Here is a 20,741-nt window from a genome sequence, read left to right as displayed (position 1 = left end):
GAAAATTTCGAAAATTACCCACCTCCATCGAGATTTCTTGTACTGTATTTGCAAAACTACTGCGCTGGTGAGCGTTGTAGTCATTGTAGTCCAGAGCTGCGCTTGGAGTATTTACGACAGTGTGATTCACTGAAGGAACCTGTAGGGGGAGCTTCGCAAATCTTACTGAGTTCCGCTTTTTTTTTTTTTTTTTGAAATTACACATTTGCTTACAAAGTACAAAAGTGAGAAATAGTCAAGAGAAAAGAGCCAGGGGTTCAGGGACAGCCAAACATGACATCACATTGAAAATGAGAAAGAAAAAATAATTAATAGTAATAAATAATAATAATAAAAAAAAATAAAATAAATAAAAAAAAAGGATAAAAAAAAATAATAATAATAAATGGGGAAATATCAAATAAACAGATCACATAAAGAATCCTCCCCATAAAACAAAATAAAGATTATACAAAGACACCAAAAAGTGAGCATACATTTAAAGTTTTAGTAGCCTTTTTGTTACAGGAGGTAGATAATGATTTAATATAGAGATCTTAACATCTTCTTGAAAGTGACAAAAGTGGGGGTCACTTTCATAAATTTACATTTGTGGATAAAGTATTTTGCAAGTAAAATAATTAGGTTGGAAAAAAAAAAAAAAAACATTTTCGTGCTGCTTCTCAAAAATAACAAATCCAAACAAGACATCCTTAAAATAAAGCTCAAAGTCTTTATATATATATATAGTCTACCATAAATTGGCAAATGTCTTGCCAAAGTTTTCTTGTATGATCACAATGCCAGAAAAGATGAAAGAGAGTTTCTGGTTGTGAATCACAGAAAGTTACTGAGTTCCGCTTTAATTTCAACCTTCACTAATACATTACGTTATTTATAGTATTTTTTTCTAAGAATAAAATTATTTATTTACAAGAACTTCATCCTTTTAATGAGTTTTTTTCTTCATTCTAAAATCAGGAGTTGTATCACCATGTCATTTTTTTTTGTTATTATTTATATTAGAAACATGTTTATCATAAAAGAGGTGTATTCAAGTAATTGTATGTATGAAATGTATATATATATATATATATATATATATATATATATATATATATATATATATATATAAATTAATAGATTTGGACAATAAAAAAAATGTGTCACTGACCCAGATGCTAAAACAACCAGTTAGTTCCAGGGTACCGATGCCAAGTAAATGTCCCAGCTTTGTCACGCAACACTATGTGAGTGTGTGTGAGAATAAGGGGAGTTTGGTGTGTGTGTGTGTGTGTGTGTGTGTGTCGATGTTAACATTAGTTAATGTATTGTGAACTAAGATTTTTTAACCTTGACAACTGAACAGATGTGAATGTATTACTGACAAAGGCCTCAGTATGTTGTTGTCATGGTAACCCTCAGGTTTGAGTGAAACCTCATTTTTTCACTACAGAGATTCATCAGTCTATCAGTGCTGTATGTAATATTGAATCAACTGCACACACAATGTTTTCTGTCACATTGTTTCCTGTGTTGGTGCCTGTGGTAAACTCAAGGTAAACACTGTATTGTGCATTACTACGGAACAATATTGTGTTTATAGGACTGACAAACTCAGCATGTATAAGCGAAATTTAACCCCAGTGTTTTGTTCTGTGGCACTGATGGGATTCTCATGTGCAGCTAAGCATGATGGGGGTCATATTATGGAGTCTGAGTAGATTCTGGTTGTCAAGCTGCATCATTCATGTAGCATTTGACAAACACATAGCAAAAGTTAATGCTCCAATTATCTATGTACACCTATTTAAGCCAGGATCGTCTAGGTTAAACTGGTAATTGGAAAAAATTCCCATGTGACTTCTTACAAGTTTAGCTTAACCTAATAATCCATTCCTGTCAGATAGATTTATTTGTCATTCCTGTTGTTAACCTTTTTACCATGGATTATTTAAAAGAAAATTTATACTATACTTTTTGTGACTTAATATTAACTATAATAATAATTCCACAAAAATAAATATAAAAGAATACCCCACAAATTATATGAATAACATAACCATATGATGCTTCAAAACATTTATTCATCACTATAACAGAATGTTACAAAGACAGAGGTATATGCTCATGACACAACAAAGAGGAAATTTCTTAATAAGAGATGAGAGTGCAAGTGAGAAGGGCATAAACAAACCAAGCTGGTTTACAGGAAAATTGTGTAGAAAGAGGTTAAGACAAAAACAGGTGCTCCAAAATTTCTTTAAAACAAGATCTCAGCTTTATAATCATTTTCATCTTTGATTCAATAATCTTAAATTCCACAAAATTACAGTCTACAGTAGCTGTATGTAAAACTTTGGGAATGCTTCAGTATCTGAATCATTAAGGCCATTGGTTACATGTGCTATACAAACATACAGATATAATATGTATTTGTTAACTGGGACTTGTGCCTTCATCTAGTCTTCAACATCCTCATTAAGCAACTACGTCTGGCTGCCAGAAAGACATGAAGTGGATTATACAGCAGAGTGGACTGGCAGACAGTTTTAGATACAAATTCAAGACAGCTGTTGAACAAAAGTAGAAAACAGACTTGGAATATAAACCTCCATTAGAAGCATTAGAAGCGTCTGAACAAACACCAGAGCAAGTGCACTCAGTAAAGGGAGTATTTTATATCAATATTCTATCTAAAGCAGTGGATGGGCAGCCACAATGTGATGTGTTGGGCTTTTACCCTAATCATGTGATTGATAAAAATGGTATGAAGGACATAAACAGGAATATATAATGACATTTTGGTATACCGAGATGGAGCAGTCACATTCTTTATTTCAGAGAGGAAGAATTAGAACTGTGCATGATTAAACAGAAACAGCAGGAAGTAGAATGACACATCATGTTTCTGAATGTGTGTAGCGCTGTACAATAATCTCCAGCTGCACTGACTCTCTCTACAGGGATAATCTGGGTCAATCTGTGAGGAAGAGAACGCTGTAAATCTAGGGGGTGAGGGAGATTACAGGGGCTTGTGAAGCGGAATATCCCTTACTTGCTTTTGTATGGAATATTTTTTAAAATCTGCTATCCAGCCAGTATCTATATATGTATAAAATGCACTCTTCTATTATGCTTGTACCGAGGAAAGGGTCCATTCTGTGCTTGTTTCTCAATAATATAGTGTTAATGTGAAGTATAAATTATTATTAGTCATTTTACGTTGTAAGTTCCTAAACATTTATAATGCATCCCAACTAAAACGGACAGTCCACTTTGAGAAACTCTTTACTGGTAAAGTAAAGTGCTCTGAAGGGCACACTGGTGATCGGGGGGCCAGTAATTCTCAACACTGTGTGTATGTGTTTGCCAATATAATTTTGAGTATTCTATTTTCTTCTATTCTAATAAGGTCAATCATGAAACATAAAATCATGAAGCTTGCTCAATGACAAATGTTTAAGAGTTTGTTCACACTTGGCAGGTTTGGTTTGATTAAAATGAACTCTGGTGTGATTACATGCTTAGTGTGGTTTATTTGATTAAGTGTGAACGCTGACATCTGAACCCTAGTGCGCACCAAACAAGTGGACCGACACCCACATTTTCAGAGGGTCTGGGTCTACTTCCAAACAAACTCTGGTGCGGTTAGACTTAAATATGAACACAACAACACAGACCAAAGATAAACAAACTAAAAACAAGATGTGATGTCACAAGGTGTGACCCTATAAAGTATAGAATGCTCAAGCATACTTGATTTCTCTCATCATAAGAGCTATGTTGCCCATTAGAGTTTAGTACAGGCATCAAAACCACGTCTCCTCTCAGCAGATCTTCATCTGTGTGCAATGGAGGATTTTCTGCGGCTGTTTTGACTCCTTTACACATTTTATAAGATCTTTATGAGTTCTCAGCTGGGAAAAATACCACCATATGTACACACATACAAGCGCATTTAGCACACAGCATTGTTTTTGATGTTCGGCAAGTTCTGTCACAGAATATACACCAAAAAAGCTGTCCAATCAGGTTGTGACCTTATCCTTATGCCTCTTCTTTTGTGTCATTAGGTTTGGTGTTAAATGACAGCAAACCAGGACTAAATGTGTCATTTTCTTTAAAAAGTGTTAACACACCCTTAAATGCGTGTGTCATGTTTTTGGAAATTAACTCTTTTCAAATAGTTTTTCAAATATTTATAGTATTTTTTTCTAAGAATAAAATAAATGTTAAAATTACTTCTTTTCAAGAACTTCATCCTTTTAATTCGTTTTTTTCTTCATTCTGAAATCAGGAGTTGTATCACCCTGTCATTTTTTTGTTATTATTATTTATATTAGAAACATATTTATCATAAAAGAGGTGTATTCAAGTAATTGCATGTATGAAATGTATTTTTTTTCATATATATTTAATAAATTAATAGATTTGGACAATAAAAAAAAAAATGTGTGTCACTGACCCAAATGCTAAAACAACCAGTCAGTTCCAAGGTACCAATGCCAAGTTAATGTCCCAGCTCTGTCACGCAACACTGTGTGAGTGTGTGTGAGAATAAGGGGAGTTTGGTGTGTGTGTGTCGATGTCACATGAGATGTGCAAATCTGAGTGTGGGAATAAGGATTAGTGAATGTTAGGGTAAGTGTGTTTGCAAAGGTAAGGCAAGTGAGGAGTGTCAGTGGACACAAATGAAACACGATTACTCAAGAGCAGCTTAAGGTTCAAAAGGTTATCAAACAAACATATGAAAAACAGAAATACTTAATTCACTTTAACATCATGAATAGTGAACATTATTAAAACATGATTTTGGTTGGGTTACACTGAAAAATAAATAACTATACAGTTATACCGTATTATAAAAATAAATATTCATGAGGTGCAGAAAAGCGATGGAAAACAAAACAGAGAGAAGTGTTGGAATCAGGGACACTGAGGTTAGTGTGTGTTTAAAGAGTGTGTTTGTGACCCAGACACACAAAAGACAATTTATGTGTAAAAATGGTAATGTTTGAGTAGATTCATGTGATCCCTTAATGATTCCTGCCTTCTGTTAAATTAAAATTATGGCTGTCAGAGTATGTGTGTGTGGGGGGGAGGATATGACGGGGGAAGGGAGATAGATTTGAGTAGTTCCACATGATCCCATTACAGCATTTGCTGAGACACTCAGAGACCTTTAAACAGACCCTATATATTCTGTCTAACAACCAGTGATTGTCAGTGATTCCCACAGATCTGCAGAAACCATAAAAATATCAGGTATCTGCCAGTAACTACATTCCAAATTATCTTTCAACAACCACAGACTACTGCATTATAAATTAACGTACCATCATACTGTGTGTTTCAGTGTTTGGACTACACAAATAAAAATGTTTCCTCTGAATATGCTCAAGCACCAACTTCCATCAGTGTTTGAATGATAAACAGCAGCCTGTCTTAAAGGTTTCAGCTTTCAAAGAGCAGCAAAGCGGATCTACTCAGCTCTATGTAAACACCATAAAAGACAATGGAGATACTGAATCCGGTTGGGCCAGAGAATTATGGTGCACTTCACTTATTCCCATATATAATTTACATACAAGCCAGCATAATTGCTCAAAGTATCTTAACAGTGGATATGTTACATAAGAAAGAAAGTAAATGGCCCACAGTTATGTTTATGATGCCAACAAAGGAAGTTGAATACATAAAATACAATGACTTACTGACTTTAGAAGAAATATTTCATGTTCAGTACAAGTTTTTTCTCACAGTCTTTGTGGCATAATGTTGATTACTACATGTTTTTACATTTGTCCTTCCTAAAAAAATAAGCAAATATCTGAGTTACAGTGAGACGCTTACAAAGGAAGTGAATGAGGCCAATCTGCAAACATTAAAGTCCCACTCTGCATTAAAAAAAGAGGTATAAGTTGAAATGAGTTTATTTTTTTATGGAAATAAACATTATGCCACAAATGCTGGGCTTTACTTGTATCAAACCCAAACATTCCTTTAATCCGTGATGAACAGTTTGGTTTATCTTGACATGGTGACAGCAGTAGTAAATGGAAGTGAAACATAAGAGAAAGAAAGCAAGAGTAATAGAACAGGCAGGCATGCAGGTGTACTGTAAACACACCTCAGCATGATCAGATCACCTGCTGGCAGGTGGATTGTCGAGGGTTGGTGTGTGTGTGTTGTGAGTGTGTCCTTCAGGCTGGACGTTCTGGACTGTCTCCACCAGGCTGCCGCTGGGAAGGACCACGTATCGCGCTGCCACTTCCTGCCCCTGCTTTTCCCGTAAACCTTCCTTACTGTGCCAGACGCCATACCCGAAATACACCAGAAGACCTGTGACAGAGGAAGAGGACAAATTTGATTATGTGACTCTGCTGGTTTAACTGTTTAAATGGTTTGTAGCAGTGCTGACAGGAGCTGAAGATAATCATGTTATTCTTTTCCCACAGATGAGTCCATAGCCAATTAAAGGGATAGTTCACCCAAAAATGAAAATTCTGTCGTCATTTACTCACCCTCAAGTTGTTCCAAATCTGTATAATTTTCTTTGTTCTGTTGAACACAAAGGAAGATATTTTGAAAAAAGTTTGTAACCAGGACGCTTTGGGGCACCATTGACTTCCATAGTAGGAAAAAAACTACTATGGAAGTCAATGGTGTCCCAAAACTGTTCAGTTTAACACATTCTTCAAAATATCTTCCATTGTGTTCAACAGAACAAAGAAAATTATACAGATTTGGAACAACTTGAGGATGAGTAAATGATGACAGAATTTTCATATTTGGGTGAACTATCCCTTTAATGCTGAGACACTAAAGACAATAGCTGCCTTGTCTCTTTAAGAGCTTGCATGTGGCGAAGCATCCACCATTTAGCTATAAGCTTTGACTAAAAAAAGCTAAGAAAACAAGTCTAAACAATCTATAGACATGTCATTTTCAATTTATAACTTGTTGTAAAAATATTGAAATTAAAATTTAATTATAATGGTCTTTATATTCACCTGTCAGGGTAACAGTACATTTAATAGTTTGAACTCGAGGCTATTAGCTACAAGCAATTTCCAAACAAAATGTCAGTGTGAAAATATTTAAAGGGACAGTTCACTAAAAAATGAAAATTCTTTCTACTCTCCAAATCTGTGACTAACAATTTACAATTCAGAATGTTCCATGCACAAAGCTACTGGATGGGTTTAAAAAACTTTAAGAGTACTTTTTTGTCTTTTTGGAGCTTGACAGTAGTCGCGTTTACACCTCCCTTCAAATTGTGCAAATTGAAATAGTGAATTAAAAATACGCCCAATGGAAACACGTCAAATATTTTACAAAAATTCCTATATATCTTAAAAATGTTTTTCGCTTGTTGGAGGTGGTTTTTCAGGCAATTTAAAAAAAGAAATTTAGCAAAACTGCAATGGAAACAGTTTCTTTTCGCATTTACAGGTCATCTGGCGTATGTTAAAGTCAATCATTCTTTAAAGATGATGTGGTATGTTTGAACAGAAGACGAGACAGAGTTCTTTATTAAACTCATAAAAGAAAAAAGAATTACAGGAATACTGGATTCTAAACAGCAAAGAAATGCCACAATGTATCAAGTCCTTGAAGCAGATAGGATAGAGAAACACCCAGAAACACATCATACGTGGCTGCTCCGAAGTATAAAGGGCTTTCCTTGCCATTAATGCTTGGACATCACACCTATACATCTCCATTAAAAATAATGGCTAGTGCAATGGCTGGGATATACGTACACCTACCAACATTCATTGCCATAATTTTTGAATAATTATGCTTTAGTCTCATAACATTGGTTAATGGAAATGCCGTCATTTCGCAATAGTTTTTTACATTACGACATTTAGAAAATATCGAAAATGTTTTGTGTAAATCTGTAATGGAAACACAGCTTGTAATGGCTGCCATTCTCTTTAATGATAAGAAAAAAGTAGGTTAAACATTCAGCTTAACATCCCTTTTGTGTTTTACACAAGAAATAAAGACTTACAGAATGGAACAATATGAGGGTAGATATTTATTTTTGGGTGTACTATCACTATAAGACAGAGATACATTTATTGTTTTCAGTAATTTTCTTTAATAAGATAATGCTGTACTGTACTGAGTCGGTCAGTTCATAAAGTTTATGTCTCCTTTGCTGCTTTACTTTTTTTTTTACTTTTTTTTTACTAAATTGATGTTTATGTAATTCACAATACAGTGGTGAAGGAGAAGTGAAATGTGATGAACTGGTACCTGCTGCGAGCCATATGGTGAAACGGATCCAGGTGAGCGGACTTAACTTCAACATGAGAAATACATTCAGGAGGATGCTGAAGCCAGGAACAAATGGCACCAGAGGAACCTGAATGATGAAACACATACTAGTGACTTATTTCTATGAATCTCAATCTCTATGTTTAAATCAACTGGTTCAAGAAATCTATTCAGTGATTATTTTACATACATCTTACATGAACTGATTATCATGTGGTTCCTGGTATACTGGCATTTTACTCTGTTTTTTTGTTTAAAAACCAAACTCATTTTGAAATTATCTAATTTACATTAAACAAACAATGCTAAAATCTATTTACATATCAAGACTGAAACAATTTTTGCATGATTTTATATCAGATATCAGTATCCACAGTTCACTCCCAAATGCTCTTAGTATTGATCAGTTGTCATTCATTACACATTCAAGTTTAAAAGATCAGTTAGTTAACATTTTGCAGATACTGCAAGGTGTAAATAAACTTATGACCACAAATGTACAGTATAAGCAATTGTAACATTTCATGATGTAGACTTGCACAGGATATTAGACAAATATGTGTGTAGATAAAAACACACGTGCTTCAATAATAAATGAAATTCAACTAATTACGTGTACCATACATTCATTTCCATTTATTAAAGTGTAAAGTTCAACCAACAATAAAATTCTGTCATCTATCACCTTCATGTTGTTCCAATCCCATAAGACTTTCATTTATCTTTTAAATAAATATTTTTTTATTTATTTATAGAGATTTCTGTCCTTCCATGAAAAATCTAATCAACCAAACCTTGGTTCAAAATGTTCATAAAAAGAGTGCTCTGAGAATGTTCACTGATCAATATGTGAATATTTTCACTGATCAATATGTTAATAAAATCCTAAATTAAATTAATTTGGATTTCTTTTACGATCTCTTTATGAACTTGTTGAACATCAGTTTTGGGAGAATACACTTCAAATGGAGGGACAGAAATTTTATTAAAAATTTACTTTATTTATGTTCTAAAGATGAACAGAAATTGTATGGTTTCTGAATGACATGACAGTGAGAAATTGATGACAGAATTTGCTGCGGTATTAGTAACTCACCTGGAAAGTCTTGTGATTGGGCTGCTGTTCATGGACCCAGATGAGAGCCAGACTGAGCAGGAAGACCAGACTGAAGATGACCAGAAGCAGAGTGAAACTCCAGACAGGCAGATGAAGCTGGTTATTCCCAAACACCAACACAGCACAAAGAGAGACTGCACTGACCATCAGAGCCAGCACAGAGAACGCCACCACCTCCCCTGGCTCACAGTCCCCCAGTATACGACCCAAATACGGTTCCCAACAAGCCTTCAGTGTTCCAGCAGCACGTCTCTCCTTCACCGCCTTCTGCCTCTCCACCAGCTGAAGTTTATCAGAGAAAGATTCATACTCCTTCGGCTCTCCGCTGTCCTGTGCAAAGGTCTGGGTCTCATTCACTGCCACAGATGGATCCACCTGCTGCCCTGACTGGTTCAGTGAAGGTGTGGATGAAGCATCTGTCTTGATTCCACCTCCTCCTGAGCTCCCAGTACTTTTATCCGATTGAAAGCGGAGCACTATGATGCTGGCCGCTACAAACGTGTAAGCAAGCAGAGTGCCAATAGAGAGGAACTGGACTAGTGCTTCTAGATCAAAGATGAGGGCAAGAAATGCCATAAGGCTGCCAAAGACAAGAATGGCGATCACTGGGACTTTGGTTACAGGGTTGACACGAGAAAAGACAGAGAAGAAGAGGCCATCCTCCGCCATGGCATACACAATCCGCGGGAGAGAGAAGAGGTTGCTGAGCAACACAGTGTTCATGGCTAGATGAAAGAGATTAGACGGTTTTAATTAGACAAAATAGGAAACAGTATAAACTCCATAGTCTTCTTTTTAATAATCTAACAATACTTCTTTATCTATATCAACATAACAGTTATAGAGACTGATATGTATAAAGTTCAGTCATGTCTTCCAAAAAAACAATATCTTAAATAAAAGAAAAAAAATATACAATATATAATATATAATAAATATATTTTACATGTCAAAGTGACCATATGAACATCAGTATGGATCTGTACACACACTAACGTTCAAAAGTTTGGGGTCAGAAATGCTTTTTTATGTTTCTGAAAGGCTCTTATGCTCACCATGGCTGCATTTATTTAATAAAAATACAGCAAAAACAGTAATATTGTGAAATTTTATGACAATTTAAAATAACTTTCTATGTCAATATATTTTAAACTGCAAGGCTGTACATTGACTGCAAAGCTGAATTTTTCAGCATCATTAGTGTCACATGACCCTCATGAAATCTAATATTCTAATATGCTTATTTGGTGTGCAAGAATAACAATAATATATATATATATATATATATACACACACACACACACACACTTCTATATACCTAGGATGCATTAATCAAAAGTTGCTGTATGATCTTTATAATGTTACCAAAAATTTCTAATTCAAGTAAATGCTGTTCTTTTGAACTTTCTATTCATCAAGGTATAACAATAATCAATCAATCAATCAATCAATCCATCTATCCATCTATCTATCTATCTATTTATTTATTTATTATTTTATTATATTAAGTATATAAATTTTATATACTGTATATATCCATCCTGGAAATTTATTGAATACACTGTAAAATGCCCAGTGTTAAATCAACTCTGCTCAGAGTACATATGGTCCCTTTCTAAATAGTGTTAAAGTAACACTGAACCAGAGTTAAAGTTAATGAGATAATTAAGCAATTATTTTTGGCTGTAACTGAAGTCAGTTGTAGTTCTTGTGTTTCTCTTTTTTTCAGTGATTATGCTTGTTAACAGCAGGTGTTCATCACTAATGTGCAATCATTACTTAATTTATAGCGTAGTTTTCTCATTTATTTTAATTCTGCTTCGGTGTTATTTTAACACTAGAGAGGGGCCATATGTACTCTGAGCAGAGTTGATGTAACTCTGGAGATTTTGCTGTGTAGATTCCTAAAAGCGCATCAAAAAAGTGATGTGATATTGCTTCAACAAGACATGTGACTGAATAATTTGCTTATATTATTGGCCACTAATACCAATTTTTTTTTTTTTTGCAAATTAATGAATGAATGAATTTTTTTTTTTTTTTGTGAATGAATATTTCATGAATAAGTGGTTCATCCACCCTGCTCTCTATATATTAACACTGGCCATCGAAAACCTATACGGCAACCACCAACTCATACTCACCACAGATGGAGCCCACAGCCACAATGAACCCAGCCCAGCTATATCCCCGTCTGAAGAACGCATCTGACAGAGCTGAGTTTGGGTCGAGCGTATGCCATGGAACCATCAACGTAAGAACTGTGGAGACCAGGACGTAGGCTGTGGCCGCCAGGCCCAATGAGATGGCAGTCGCTGCAGGAACAGCCTTCTGAGGATTACTGGCCTCTTCACTGGAAGCTGCTATCACGTCAAAGCCAACAAAGGCATAGAAGCATGTTGCAGTTCCTGCCATAATACCTGAAAATCCAAATGGGGCAAAGCCTCCCTCCTGAGCACTCCAGTTGACTGGATCTGCCAGTGCGAAGCCAAACACCAAGATAAAGGCAATGACTACCATACTGATGGCCGAAAAGATGTGGTTGAGCCAAGATGAGACACGAACACCAAATGAGATGAAAAATGAAGCCACTAGGAGGATGGAAGCTGCTAAGAGGTCTGGGTAATGAGTAAGGAAGGGCACGTCCCAACGCATCACATGACTTTCAGTGAAGTTCTGGATGCGGTGATTGAAAATAGAGTCCAGATAGCCACTCCACGCACGAGCTACTGCTGCCCCGCCTATCATATACTCCAAAATTACATTCCAACCAATCAGGAAAGCCCAGATTTCCCCAACAGAGACATAAGTAAACATGTAGGCGGAGCCTGTCTTTGGTACACGGGCACCAAACTCAGCATAGCACAGCGCTGCCATGAGAGACGCTACTCCTGCTATGATGAACGATACTACGACAGCTGGTCCTGCGGTGTCTTTAGCAACAGTTCCTGTGAGAACATACAGGCCTGATCCCACCATCCCACCTACACCAAGCAGAGCGAGGTCCACTGTGGACAGACAACGTTTCAGTGATGTTGCCATCACGTCATCCTCCAACGTCTTTAGTCTGTTCAGCTTCTGACAGAACCTCATCACTGAAGAACAGCCGGAAACACATGATGCCATCTTGATAGAGAATGAAGAGTTGGGAAAAGAGATGATATATAAAACACCAATGTCACACTTGGTCCATGGTTTTCAGAGTCAAACAGGCCCTATAAACCTGAAATAAAAATAAACAGAAAATAAAATCAAATTTGTAATATACTGAAAGCCAAAGTCAGAAATTAATGAGTGCTTGGTGCAAAAAATAAATATATAAAATATATAAATAAATAAATAATATATAAATAAATAAATAAAATAAGGATGTGCATGATCAAAATAATTAAATAATTTAAAATAAATACTTCAATATTCCATAAAGAATAAGAATTGTCAATTTTGACTTCACTGTGATTTAAAGTGGTTGTACAAGTTCTACTCATAAGTTTACATATGGCTTGCAGAATATGCTAAATGTTTATAATCTTAACAAAATATAAGATTTTAAAAATTCTATCTTATTTTTTTTTTGTACTGTCCTAAATAAGCTGTTTCACATTAACAGATGTTTACATATAGTCCACCTGACAAAATAATAACTAAATTTACACAAACGGACCAGTTTAAACGTTTAAATACCCTTAAATCTTAATACTGCGCATTGTTACTTGGATGATCAGTGACTGTTTTTATGTTTTGTGATAGTTGTTCACGAGTCCCTTGTTTGTCCTGAGCTCTGTTCTTTAGAAAAATCTTCTACATATTGCATATTTTTTGTTTTTTTAGCATCTTCTGCATATTTGAACCATTTCCAACAGTTACTGTATGACTTTAAGACCCATCTTTTCACACTGAGGACAACTGAGAGACTCATACACAACTATTACAAAAGGTGAAACGATCACTGATGCTGAAGAAGGAAACAATGCATTTGAGTGCCGGGTAGTGTAAACCATAAGAATTGGATGAACGGGGTAAATTGCAATTATTTTGTTTTCTGGGAAACATGTAAATATCTTATGTAGCTTAAGACGGTATTAAATAAAAAATAAGATGATTTTTTTTTTTATTCTTATTTTGTTAAAATTATTAAAACCATCCATACTCTACAAGGGTTATGTAAACTTACAAGCAGATTCAGCAGAACTGTATGAAAAAATTAATATCCAACAACTTTTTGAAACAGTTATTACACCCAGGTCTACTATGACGGCACACAGCAGAGTGCTGTATAATATAATGTAGAAACTAGTCAATTATTTAACATGCATTTATGTTATGAAATTTTGTGCATTATTTACAGACAGCCATCGCTACAATCATGGTCTATGTAATTTTAATGGGTGGGCTTCCTCTCCCTTGGGCTCAATGCCATGAAGGACAAAGGACACAATCTTTAAACCATTATTGGTCTGCAGCTTTAATATTCGTTTTAAATGTCATAATGTATATAACAGGCCCTATGTATTAAGTTAGTGACGTTACTTTAAACAGGTTACAAAAAAAAACGCATCCATATGGCACAGAAATTCCTAGTCTTAACTGAAATACTAATTTAAGCCAACACACCTAACTTAATTTTTTATCAAATCAATCTGTTGTGTGGAAATGTGGCCTGGTTACAGTTGTTCAGTTGACAGTCTACACATTCATGGTGCAGATGGCAGATGGTGATTCCCGTTCCCATCACATCACATCCGCTGCCTCTCCAGATCCACTGCTGGAGCGAGCCCTGGGTGACGTCATATCTGTCATCCTTATCTGAAAATCTCCATTGTACAGTCAATCCATAACTCACTTTAATACTTAAAATTTATATAAAATACAAGCTAAATGTAGATGCACCACCTTTCTCCATGAAATGCAGCATGAATAATTAAACTCAACACGCATTTGAGACTGCAGCGATATTTAAAAGACCCGAAATAAGCTCATATATAAGAGCCAGCAATATTATTTTTCCGCTGTTGTTGTTTGATTGAACTATACCGTACCAGCTGTCTGTTTTCATCCTCCTTTCACGTTAAAGCCACAAGGTGTTTAAGCATCGTCACGAAGACAGGTGAGAAACTGCCCCGCTCTATTTCGTATCAACGACAAAGCTAATCATTAAAAGCATATAAATGCACATCCTCATAAAAAAAATAGTATGGCTTTTTACCTGTAAATGATTTGTTCTTTCATTCGTGTCTTGCTCGGTGAAAGCGATGTTGTAAAGCGTCATTGAACAGAGCAGAGGGTGGAGGAAAGAACAGGAGCTGTTTCCGCTCTTAAAGGTACAGTAGGCTACTTTATTAATTTAGCCCTATATAAATCTCCCTTTTACCTAATGCCATTATGTTGGTACACAGACTTGTTACTACTGGTACTGATATTTCATTCAGACATAAAATCTACTAAAAAAAGGTCTCATATCAAAATATGCATATCTGATATGGGGTGCTTTACCGTGTACAACAGTACAAGACACACTACAGAGCATCAACACACAACAACACATGATCCTATTTTGACCTAGATCTTCACTGAGTATAACATGATTTATGCAGTAAAAGGCAATCCATATTAATCAGGAAAATCAGCATGTATTGCCAACAGCAGCGGTAATCAATCATGGGCTGAATTTGGAATAGCACATAGCATATTAATCTTAGTACCATACAGAGATATTGATATTGAGCCACTCTCTCAATCTCAAATGAGGTGCAGGGAAATCTGATTTATTCTTTTGAATCAGTTTGTCCAAAATGACTCTCTCTCTCAGCACTGGAATCAATGTCTAATTGATAGTATAGTAGAGAAAAGAAATATATTTATTAAAAACATCAATTTCTTTAACTAGACACTTCTTGAACAAACAAATTTATCCAGTTTTTAATGTATTAAAAGTTACATATTTAATAAAAAGTAACATTTTATATCTAGCTGTTGCCCTGTTGGTCATGTTTTGTTTTTTTTGCACTTTTATCGATTAGTACTTGAGTTATTCTGTCCTGAGATACATTTGATCAATCAACTGGTGCCTTATTTTATTAAAAAGAAACTAAAATACACCTGGAGGCAACACGGTACCATAAAGGGTTTTAAAGTCATGTTAATGTTAGTTCATAATAATTTAATAATTTAAAAATATATTGATAAATGTAAAATATAAAAAATGTATATTAATATGTGATAATATTATTTCTTTCATGTTTATGTGAAGAAACGTATAGCCTACATGTGTTGCGTTATTGTGTTGTTAATACGAACTAAAGTACCTAATTATGTTACATAGCCTACTTATTGTATGAAAACTAGCACATTAGTTACTTATACATTTAAAAGTTGTCTCAGTGCTGCGCGAGCTCAGAGAGGGAAGCTCATTGTAAAATGAAAATTGCCGTGCTTGGTTTAAAATTTGTTCTTGCTTGTGTTATTTTTTTTGTCAGAAAACATTTTTAATTATCCACCGTGTTTTTAAGATTCGGTAAATGACGGACACTTTAGTTTACACAACCCCTCGTTATATGTCGGACTAACTTCTACTTGATATTCTTGAATACTCGATGCGTTTTGCTCTTATTGGTCCTTTCTATTCATTGTCAACAGTTTTCTATAAATATGTTTGTATTGGCTAACCTTTTATTCAGCAAATGTTTGTCTTGTTTATAATTCAAAGACAGCATGTTACAAATAGAAACCCTTTTTTCTGTTGGATTTAGTATCATATTTGGATATTAAAATAATAAATTAAGTATTTTAAATGAATCACATGTAAACTCAATGTTTACTGTTTTCTAAGAGTTTCTTAATTTTAGACTAGTTTTCATTACAAAACCTGTATAAACGACTCAACTGTCAGGTTAGTTGTATGTAAATATAGCCTACTTGAAATTGCAAACAAAATTTTTTAGTCCATATTAAATAATTGAATGCGATTCACTTGTGGTTGTCAGTTTGTATAAGCACACGTTATGCAATGCAATATTAATCATGAATTAAAAAAAATGCTTTTGAGCAGGTGTAGTGAAATTTTTAATTGTGTCAAATTAAAAAAAACTTTAATAGTCAAAATTAGATTAACGAAGATGGGTGTGTGTGTGCTTTGTGTGTTGTGTTTGCAAAAATGTAAAAAATTATATGACCCCCCCCCCCAAAAAAAAACTTGTCCCATCCCGTCACGCTGGTACTCGAAAAAATTTTCCAAGGTTGGCAGGTCTGATGATGTCCTGTGAGCAGAGCTAAAGAGTGACAAGCAGCTTTTGCGTAGCAATCGTCTGCAAGCTATCGATGGTCAGCTAAACAACTGTATTTAAACACACACAATACACCATAGCATATTAACCCTGGATAACTTTTGAAACACTATATGAATATAGCATATAGTGAATGATAAATAATGAATTTATGAATTCACTACGTTCATGTTAAATAATTTTTCTCACTACCTGTGGTTCTGACTCATGACCGGGATCATTATCGCTGTGATCGCTCCATCTTTCAGTTTCAAATGATCTGTAAATCCAGAGTAGAACTGGGCCTTTTTTATGAAACCATAAGCGCCGAGCCTGAGGGCTCGCGCAGCCATGAAAAATTGCGTGAGCACAAAACTCTCAGCTCCACTTAACGCTGGGTTCTTTGGGAAGCAAGGTTATCTTTCTCTCACAACCAAAAACACACTTCTTCTGTGACATTGTTGATTTTGTGAAGTTCTGTGACCTGCGCAGCGCTGCTGACGACTTCCGTTGATGGACGTGCTCTTGCTCTCTTGCTCTGGTCGACGTGTGCACATGCGCCCTACAAGAAAATTCTGATCTTTATGATGTCACACAGGCCCATACTCAAAAAAAAGTCTGCGCAGTTTGAGGATTTGGAAGAGTATTTTTGGCACAGAAACATTCCGTCACACGTCCAACTCTTTAAGTCAGAATACATGAAATAGCACTAGACCCCCCCCCCCCCCCCTTTAAAAGGTGATTTGCTCTATTTTGATCACTGCTATGGTATCATCACTTACTATTTATATCAAACCTATAAACTTTATTTGCTTTTATCCCAGTACTTTTGTGATAATTTGAATATTTGTTACACAGAAATATGATAAGGCCTACTGTGTGGTTTTGTGAAGCTGTCAGGTGCAGATGCTGCACCATTGCAGATTTGAATGTTCTGGTGTGACATACAGGTATTACCAGGCTAGTGACATACACAGTCACAGGAGAATCAGTTTAGGAATAAGATCGCGATCGCAATCTTTTAACAATTAAGCATCGCTCTACAGCACAGTGTATATTCTCTAAATGTTTCCTCATATGCATAATAAATTGCAACTGCATGGGGATGAAAACAAAAATGAACTTTATTAAAGCTGCAGTCCATAAGTTTTGCCTCTTTGATGCCAACTCTGTTCAAAACCTCCAGTTAGCCTTTCGCCGAGCCCCGCCCCCCTTAGTTACTGTTGCTTTGTCTGACAAGCCGTGGCGCTGTCACTCCACTCGCAGTGAAAAATACATTGCGGAACAAAGAGGATACTGACCCCACATCGACAGACAAGACAGAGCAGGTTACTTATGATATTAAACAAAGTCCCAGCTTTCAAACCGTGTAGTTATTAAAGAAATTCAAACAATAAAAACCGTTTTGTTGCTCTTTAATGTGTCGTGACCATGGTCGTGACAGATTGCTGTAGATCCTCAGCTCAACTGCTCGTAAAAACCGATCATCTCTTCCTATTAGTCCATGAACATGAGAATGAATGTTGTTTCAAACGCGGAAAGACATCAGTACACACCATTTTTCAAGTTTAACTCCACCGAGGTTAATCTTTTAACTACTGGCTGCTTTGTCGGACAAAATGGCGAATGCGGCGTTCTGATTGGTTAGATCGCTTGTCAATCAAACTCCCGGCGAAAGGTCAATTGCAGTTATTTGAGTAATTATCATCTTTATGTGGGTTGTGTTAGCACGGCTCCTCAGCGCGGATGAATCTAATGTGTGGCTGTCATTCACCGCACCAGTGATACTGTACTTCAGAATCACAGATTGGTGTTTTGGAAGTATCCCCATCGGCTCAAAAACAGAATCCGACAGCCTGGGCGAAGGTTTAATGCGTGTATGTCTTTTCAGCGCCCCTGTAAAGTTCACTTAAGTTTTAGAATTTAGTTTCAATTTTACTTTAGCTGCTCGTTTAATCTAAATGATTATTACTCTTTGATAGTGTTTCTAATTAGAAATTAATCATTGGTCATGTATTAATTTAGATATTGGATTATTCTGGCTATCCCGTACTTTCAATTATTCGTTCATTGCGGGCCCGGTATCGCTTAGAAAATCACTATCACTTTGGCCAACTGAGTGCTTTTCTCGGACACAAACTAGTCAGTTCTGACCTTAGACATTGGATGCAGGGTAAATATTTACCTTTAAGTCGGTCGTGTTTTAATTACTCGTAACAAAAAGCATAGTTTTTATATATTTATGAAAACTGCAACTTACTAAGGCAGTGATAGTCAGAAATCGAAATGGTCTCAAATTATGTGCCCTATGCTCCATTCATTGAGCCTCCTGTATGATCTATCCTGAACACAAATTTGTGGGAATACCTTCGCTTGAATCTACTAGAAATAATGAATTAATGAAAATGCAGAATAAATCAAAAATTATATTTGTCAGGTAAAAATGTCATGCCAATTACACATTCAAACAATTAGAAGCCAATTCAGAAATCATAAATACATAACATTAATTGCTCAAAGACTCTAAGAGTCAGAAATGCATATACACACAGAGGTGTGTGATTATCTTCAGACACTCACCCATCTCGGCATGGGGGTTTCTGTCTTCAGAAGATCTCAGCTTTTGTCTTAGCAGGAAAATCAAGTCTTACATCACCGAAAATGTCATCTGAACAAGTAAGGTACAAATCTGCCAGTTTTGTTCTGACCAACGGAGAAAAAAAAAACATTACAATAAATCATGCTACCAGTGGTGATTAAATCTAATGATTGTGTGATTAAGTGTATTTAGTGTGTATTAGCGTTACCTGTTGATTTAAATTTCTGTACAGTCTATTCTGTAATTGTCCATATGTCATACCATACAATACGCCATCAAAATGATACGTTTAATTATTGCAGCTGCTGTGATGATCTGTCACCTACAGCATCCTCACATGCCATATAGAAGCTGGGACTCATTCTTTGTAACAGATGTGATGTAATGACGCAAAGATGAATGGTGGCATGCTCAAATTTCCCGTGGAAACCCAGTACCACTTTAATTATAACACATAACTCCAAGCTTACAGTTGTGAATCAGGTTAAGGTAAGGAGATGGTTTTGAACACTGGCTGGTTATGTATTTGCTGAAAAATTTATTTTGTCTTTTATCCAAAAAAAGTTACAGATTGCAGCTTTAAAAACTGACACATTTATATTGATAATAATGAAAACATTCAAACTTGTCAGCATGATTTTTCTTAATTTAACTTGGGAATTTATTTCCTCAATCTCACACTTATGGCAGCGCATGCAGGTCAGAGATGGCCTCTGTAATAATAATACACATGAATGATTATTGAACTGTGTTGTGCACTTTCATTATCAGATAGATAGTTTTTTTTTTTTTTTTTGGAGTGTTAAACAGACCATAAAGGTTGCATTCAGAATATTGAGATGTTGATGGATATTAAGGTAATAAAAATGCAAAGAGATGCAAACAGTTACACTATACTGTGCCCTCCACAATTATTGGCACCCTTAGTAATTATGAGCAAAAGCAGCTGTAAAAATAAATCTGCATTGTTTATCCTTTTGATCTTTCATTCAAAAAATTCACAAGATTATAACCTTTCGTTTAAGGAAAATAATTGAAAGTGGGGGGAAACTCACATTATAAAATAAATGTTTTTCTCCAAAACACATTGGCCACAATTATTGGCACCCTTTTATTCAAAACCTTTTGCAACCTCCTTTTGCCAAGATAACAGCTCTGATTTTTGTTCTATAATGCCTGATGAGTTTGGAGAACACCTGACAAGAGATCAGAGACCATTCCTTCATACAGAATCTCTCCAGATCCTTCAGATTCCAGCTCCATGTTGGTGCTTCTTCTCTTCAGTTCACTCCACTCATTTACTATAGGGTTCAGATCAGGGGACTGGGATGGCCATGGCAGAAGCTTCATTTTGTGCTCAGTGACACATTTTTGTGTTGGATTTGATGTTTGTTTTGGATCATTGTCCTGATGGAAGATCCAACCACTGCCCATTATAAGATTTCTAGCAGAAGCGGTCAGGTTTTGATTTTTATCTGTTGATATTTGGTAG

General features: G+C 35.6%; 1 protein-coding gene across 3 annotated transcripts; it reads right to left on the bottom strand.

Annotated features, from left to right (window-relative positions):
• Positions 1 to 2,046: 2,046 nt before the first annotated feature.
• On the bottom strand, positions 2,047 to 14,698 carry slc7a4 (solute carrier family 7 member 4). 3 transcript variants are annotated; one of them, XM_048210564.1, is made up of 6 exons: positions 14,428 to 14,665; positions 14,003 to 14,165; positions 11,533 to 12,611; positions 9,368 to 10,113; positions 8,251 to 8,359; positions 2,047 to 6,324 (listed from the first exon to the last, which is right to left on the bottom strand). In XM_048210564.1, exons 3-6 carry the CDS (start codon positions 12,512 to 12,514, stop codon positions 6,128 to 6,130), a joined length of 2,034 nt encoding a protein of 677 aa, XP_048066521.1. In that variant the 5' UTR covers positions 12,515 to 12,611; positions 14,003 to 14,165; positions 14,428 to 14,665; the 3' UTR covers positions 2,047 to 6,127. The 3 variants fall into 3 exon arrangements, with proteins under 3 accessions (XP_048066521.1, XP_048066523.1, XP_048066520.1); XM_048210566.1 differs by lacking the exon at positions 14,003 to 14,165 and having other exon boundaries at positions 14,595 to 14,698; XM_048210563.1 differs by having other exon boundaries at positions 14,003 to 14,665.
• Positions 14,699 to 20,741: the final 6,043 nt, after the last annotated feature.

This window comes from Megalobrama amblycephala, linkage group LG12, assembly GCF_018812025.1.
Source record: "Megalobrama amblycephala isolate DHTTF-2021 linkage group LG12, ASM1881202v1, whole genome shotgun sequence".
Taxonomy (NCBI): Eukaryota; Metazoa; Chordata; class Actinopteri; order Cypriniformes; family Xenocyprididae; genus Megalobrama; species Megalobrama amblycephala.
This window is presented reverse-complemented; position numbering and strand designations above follow the sequence as displayed.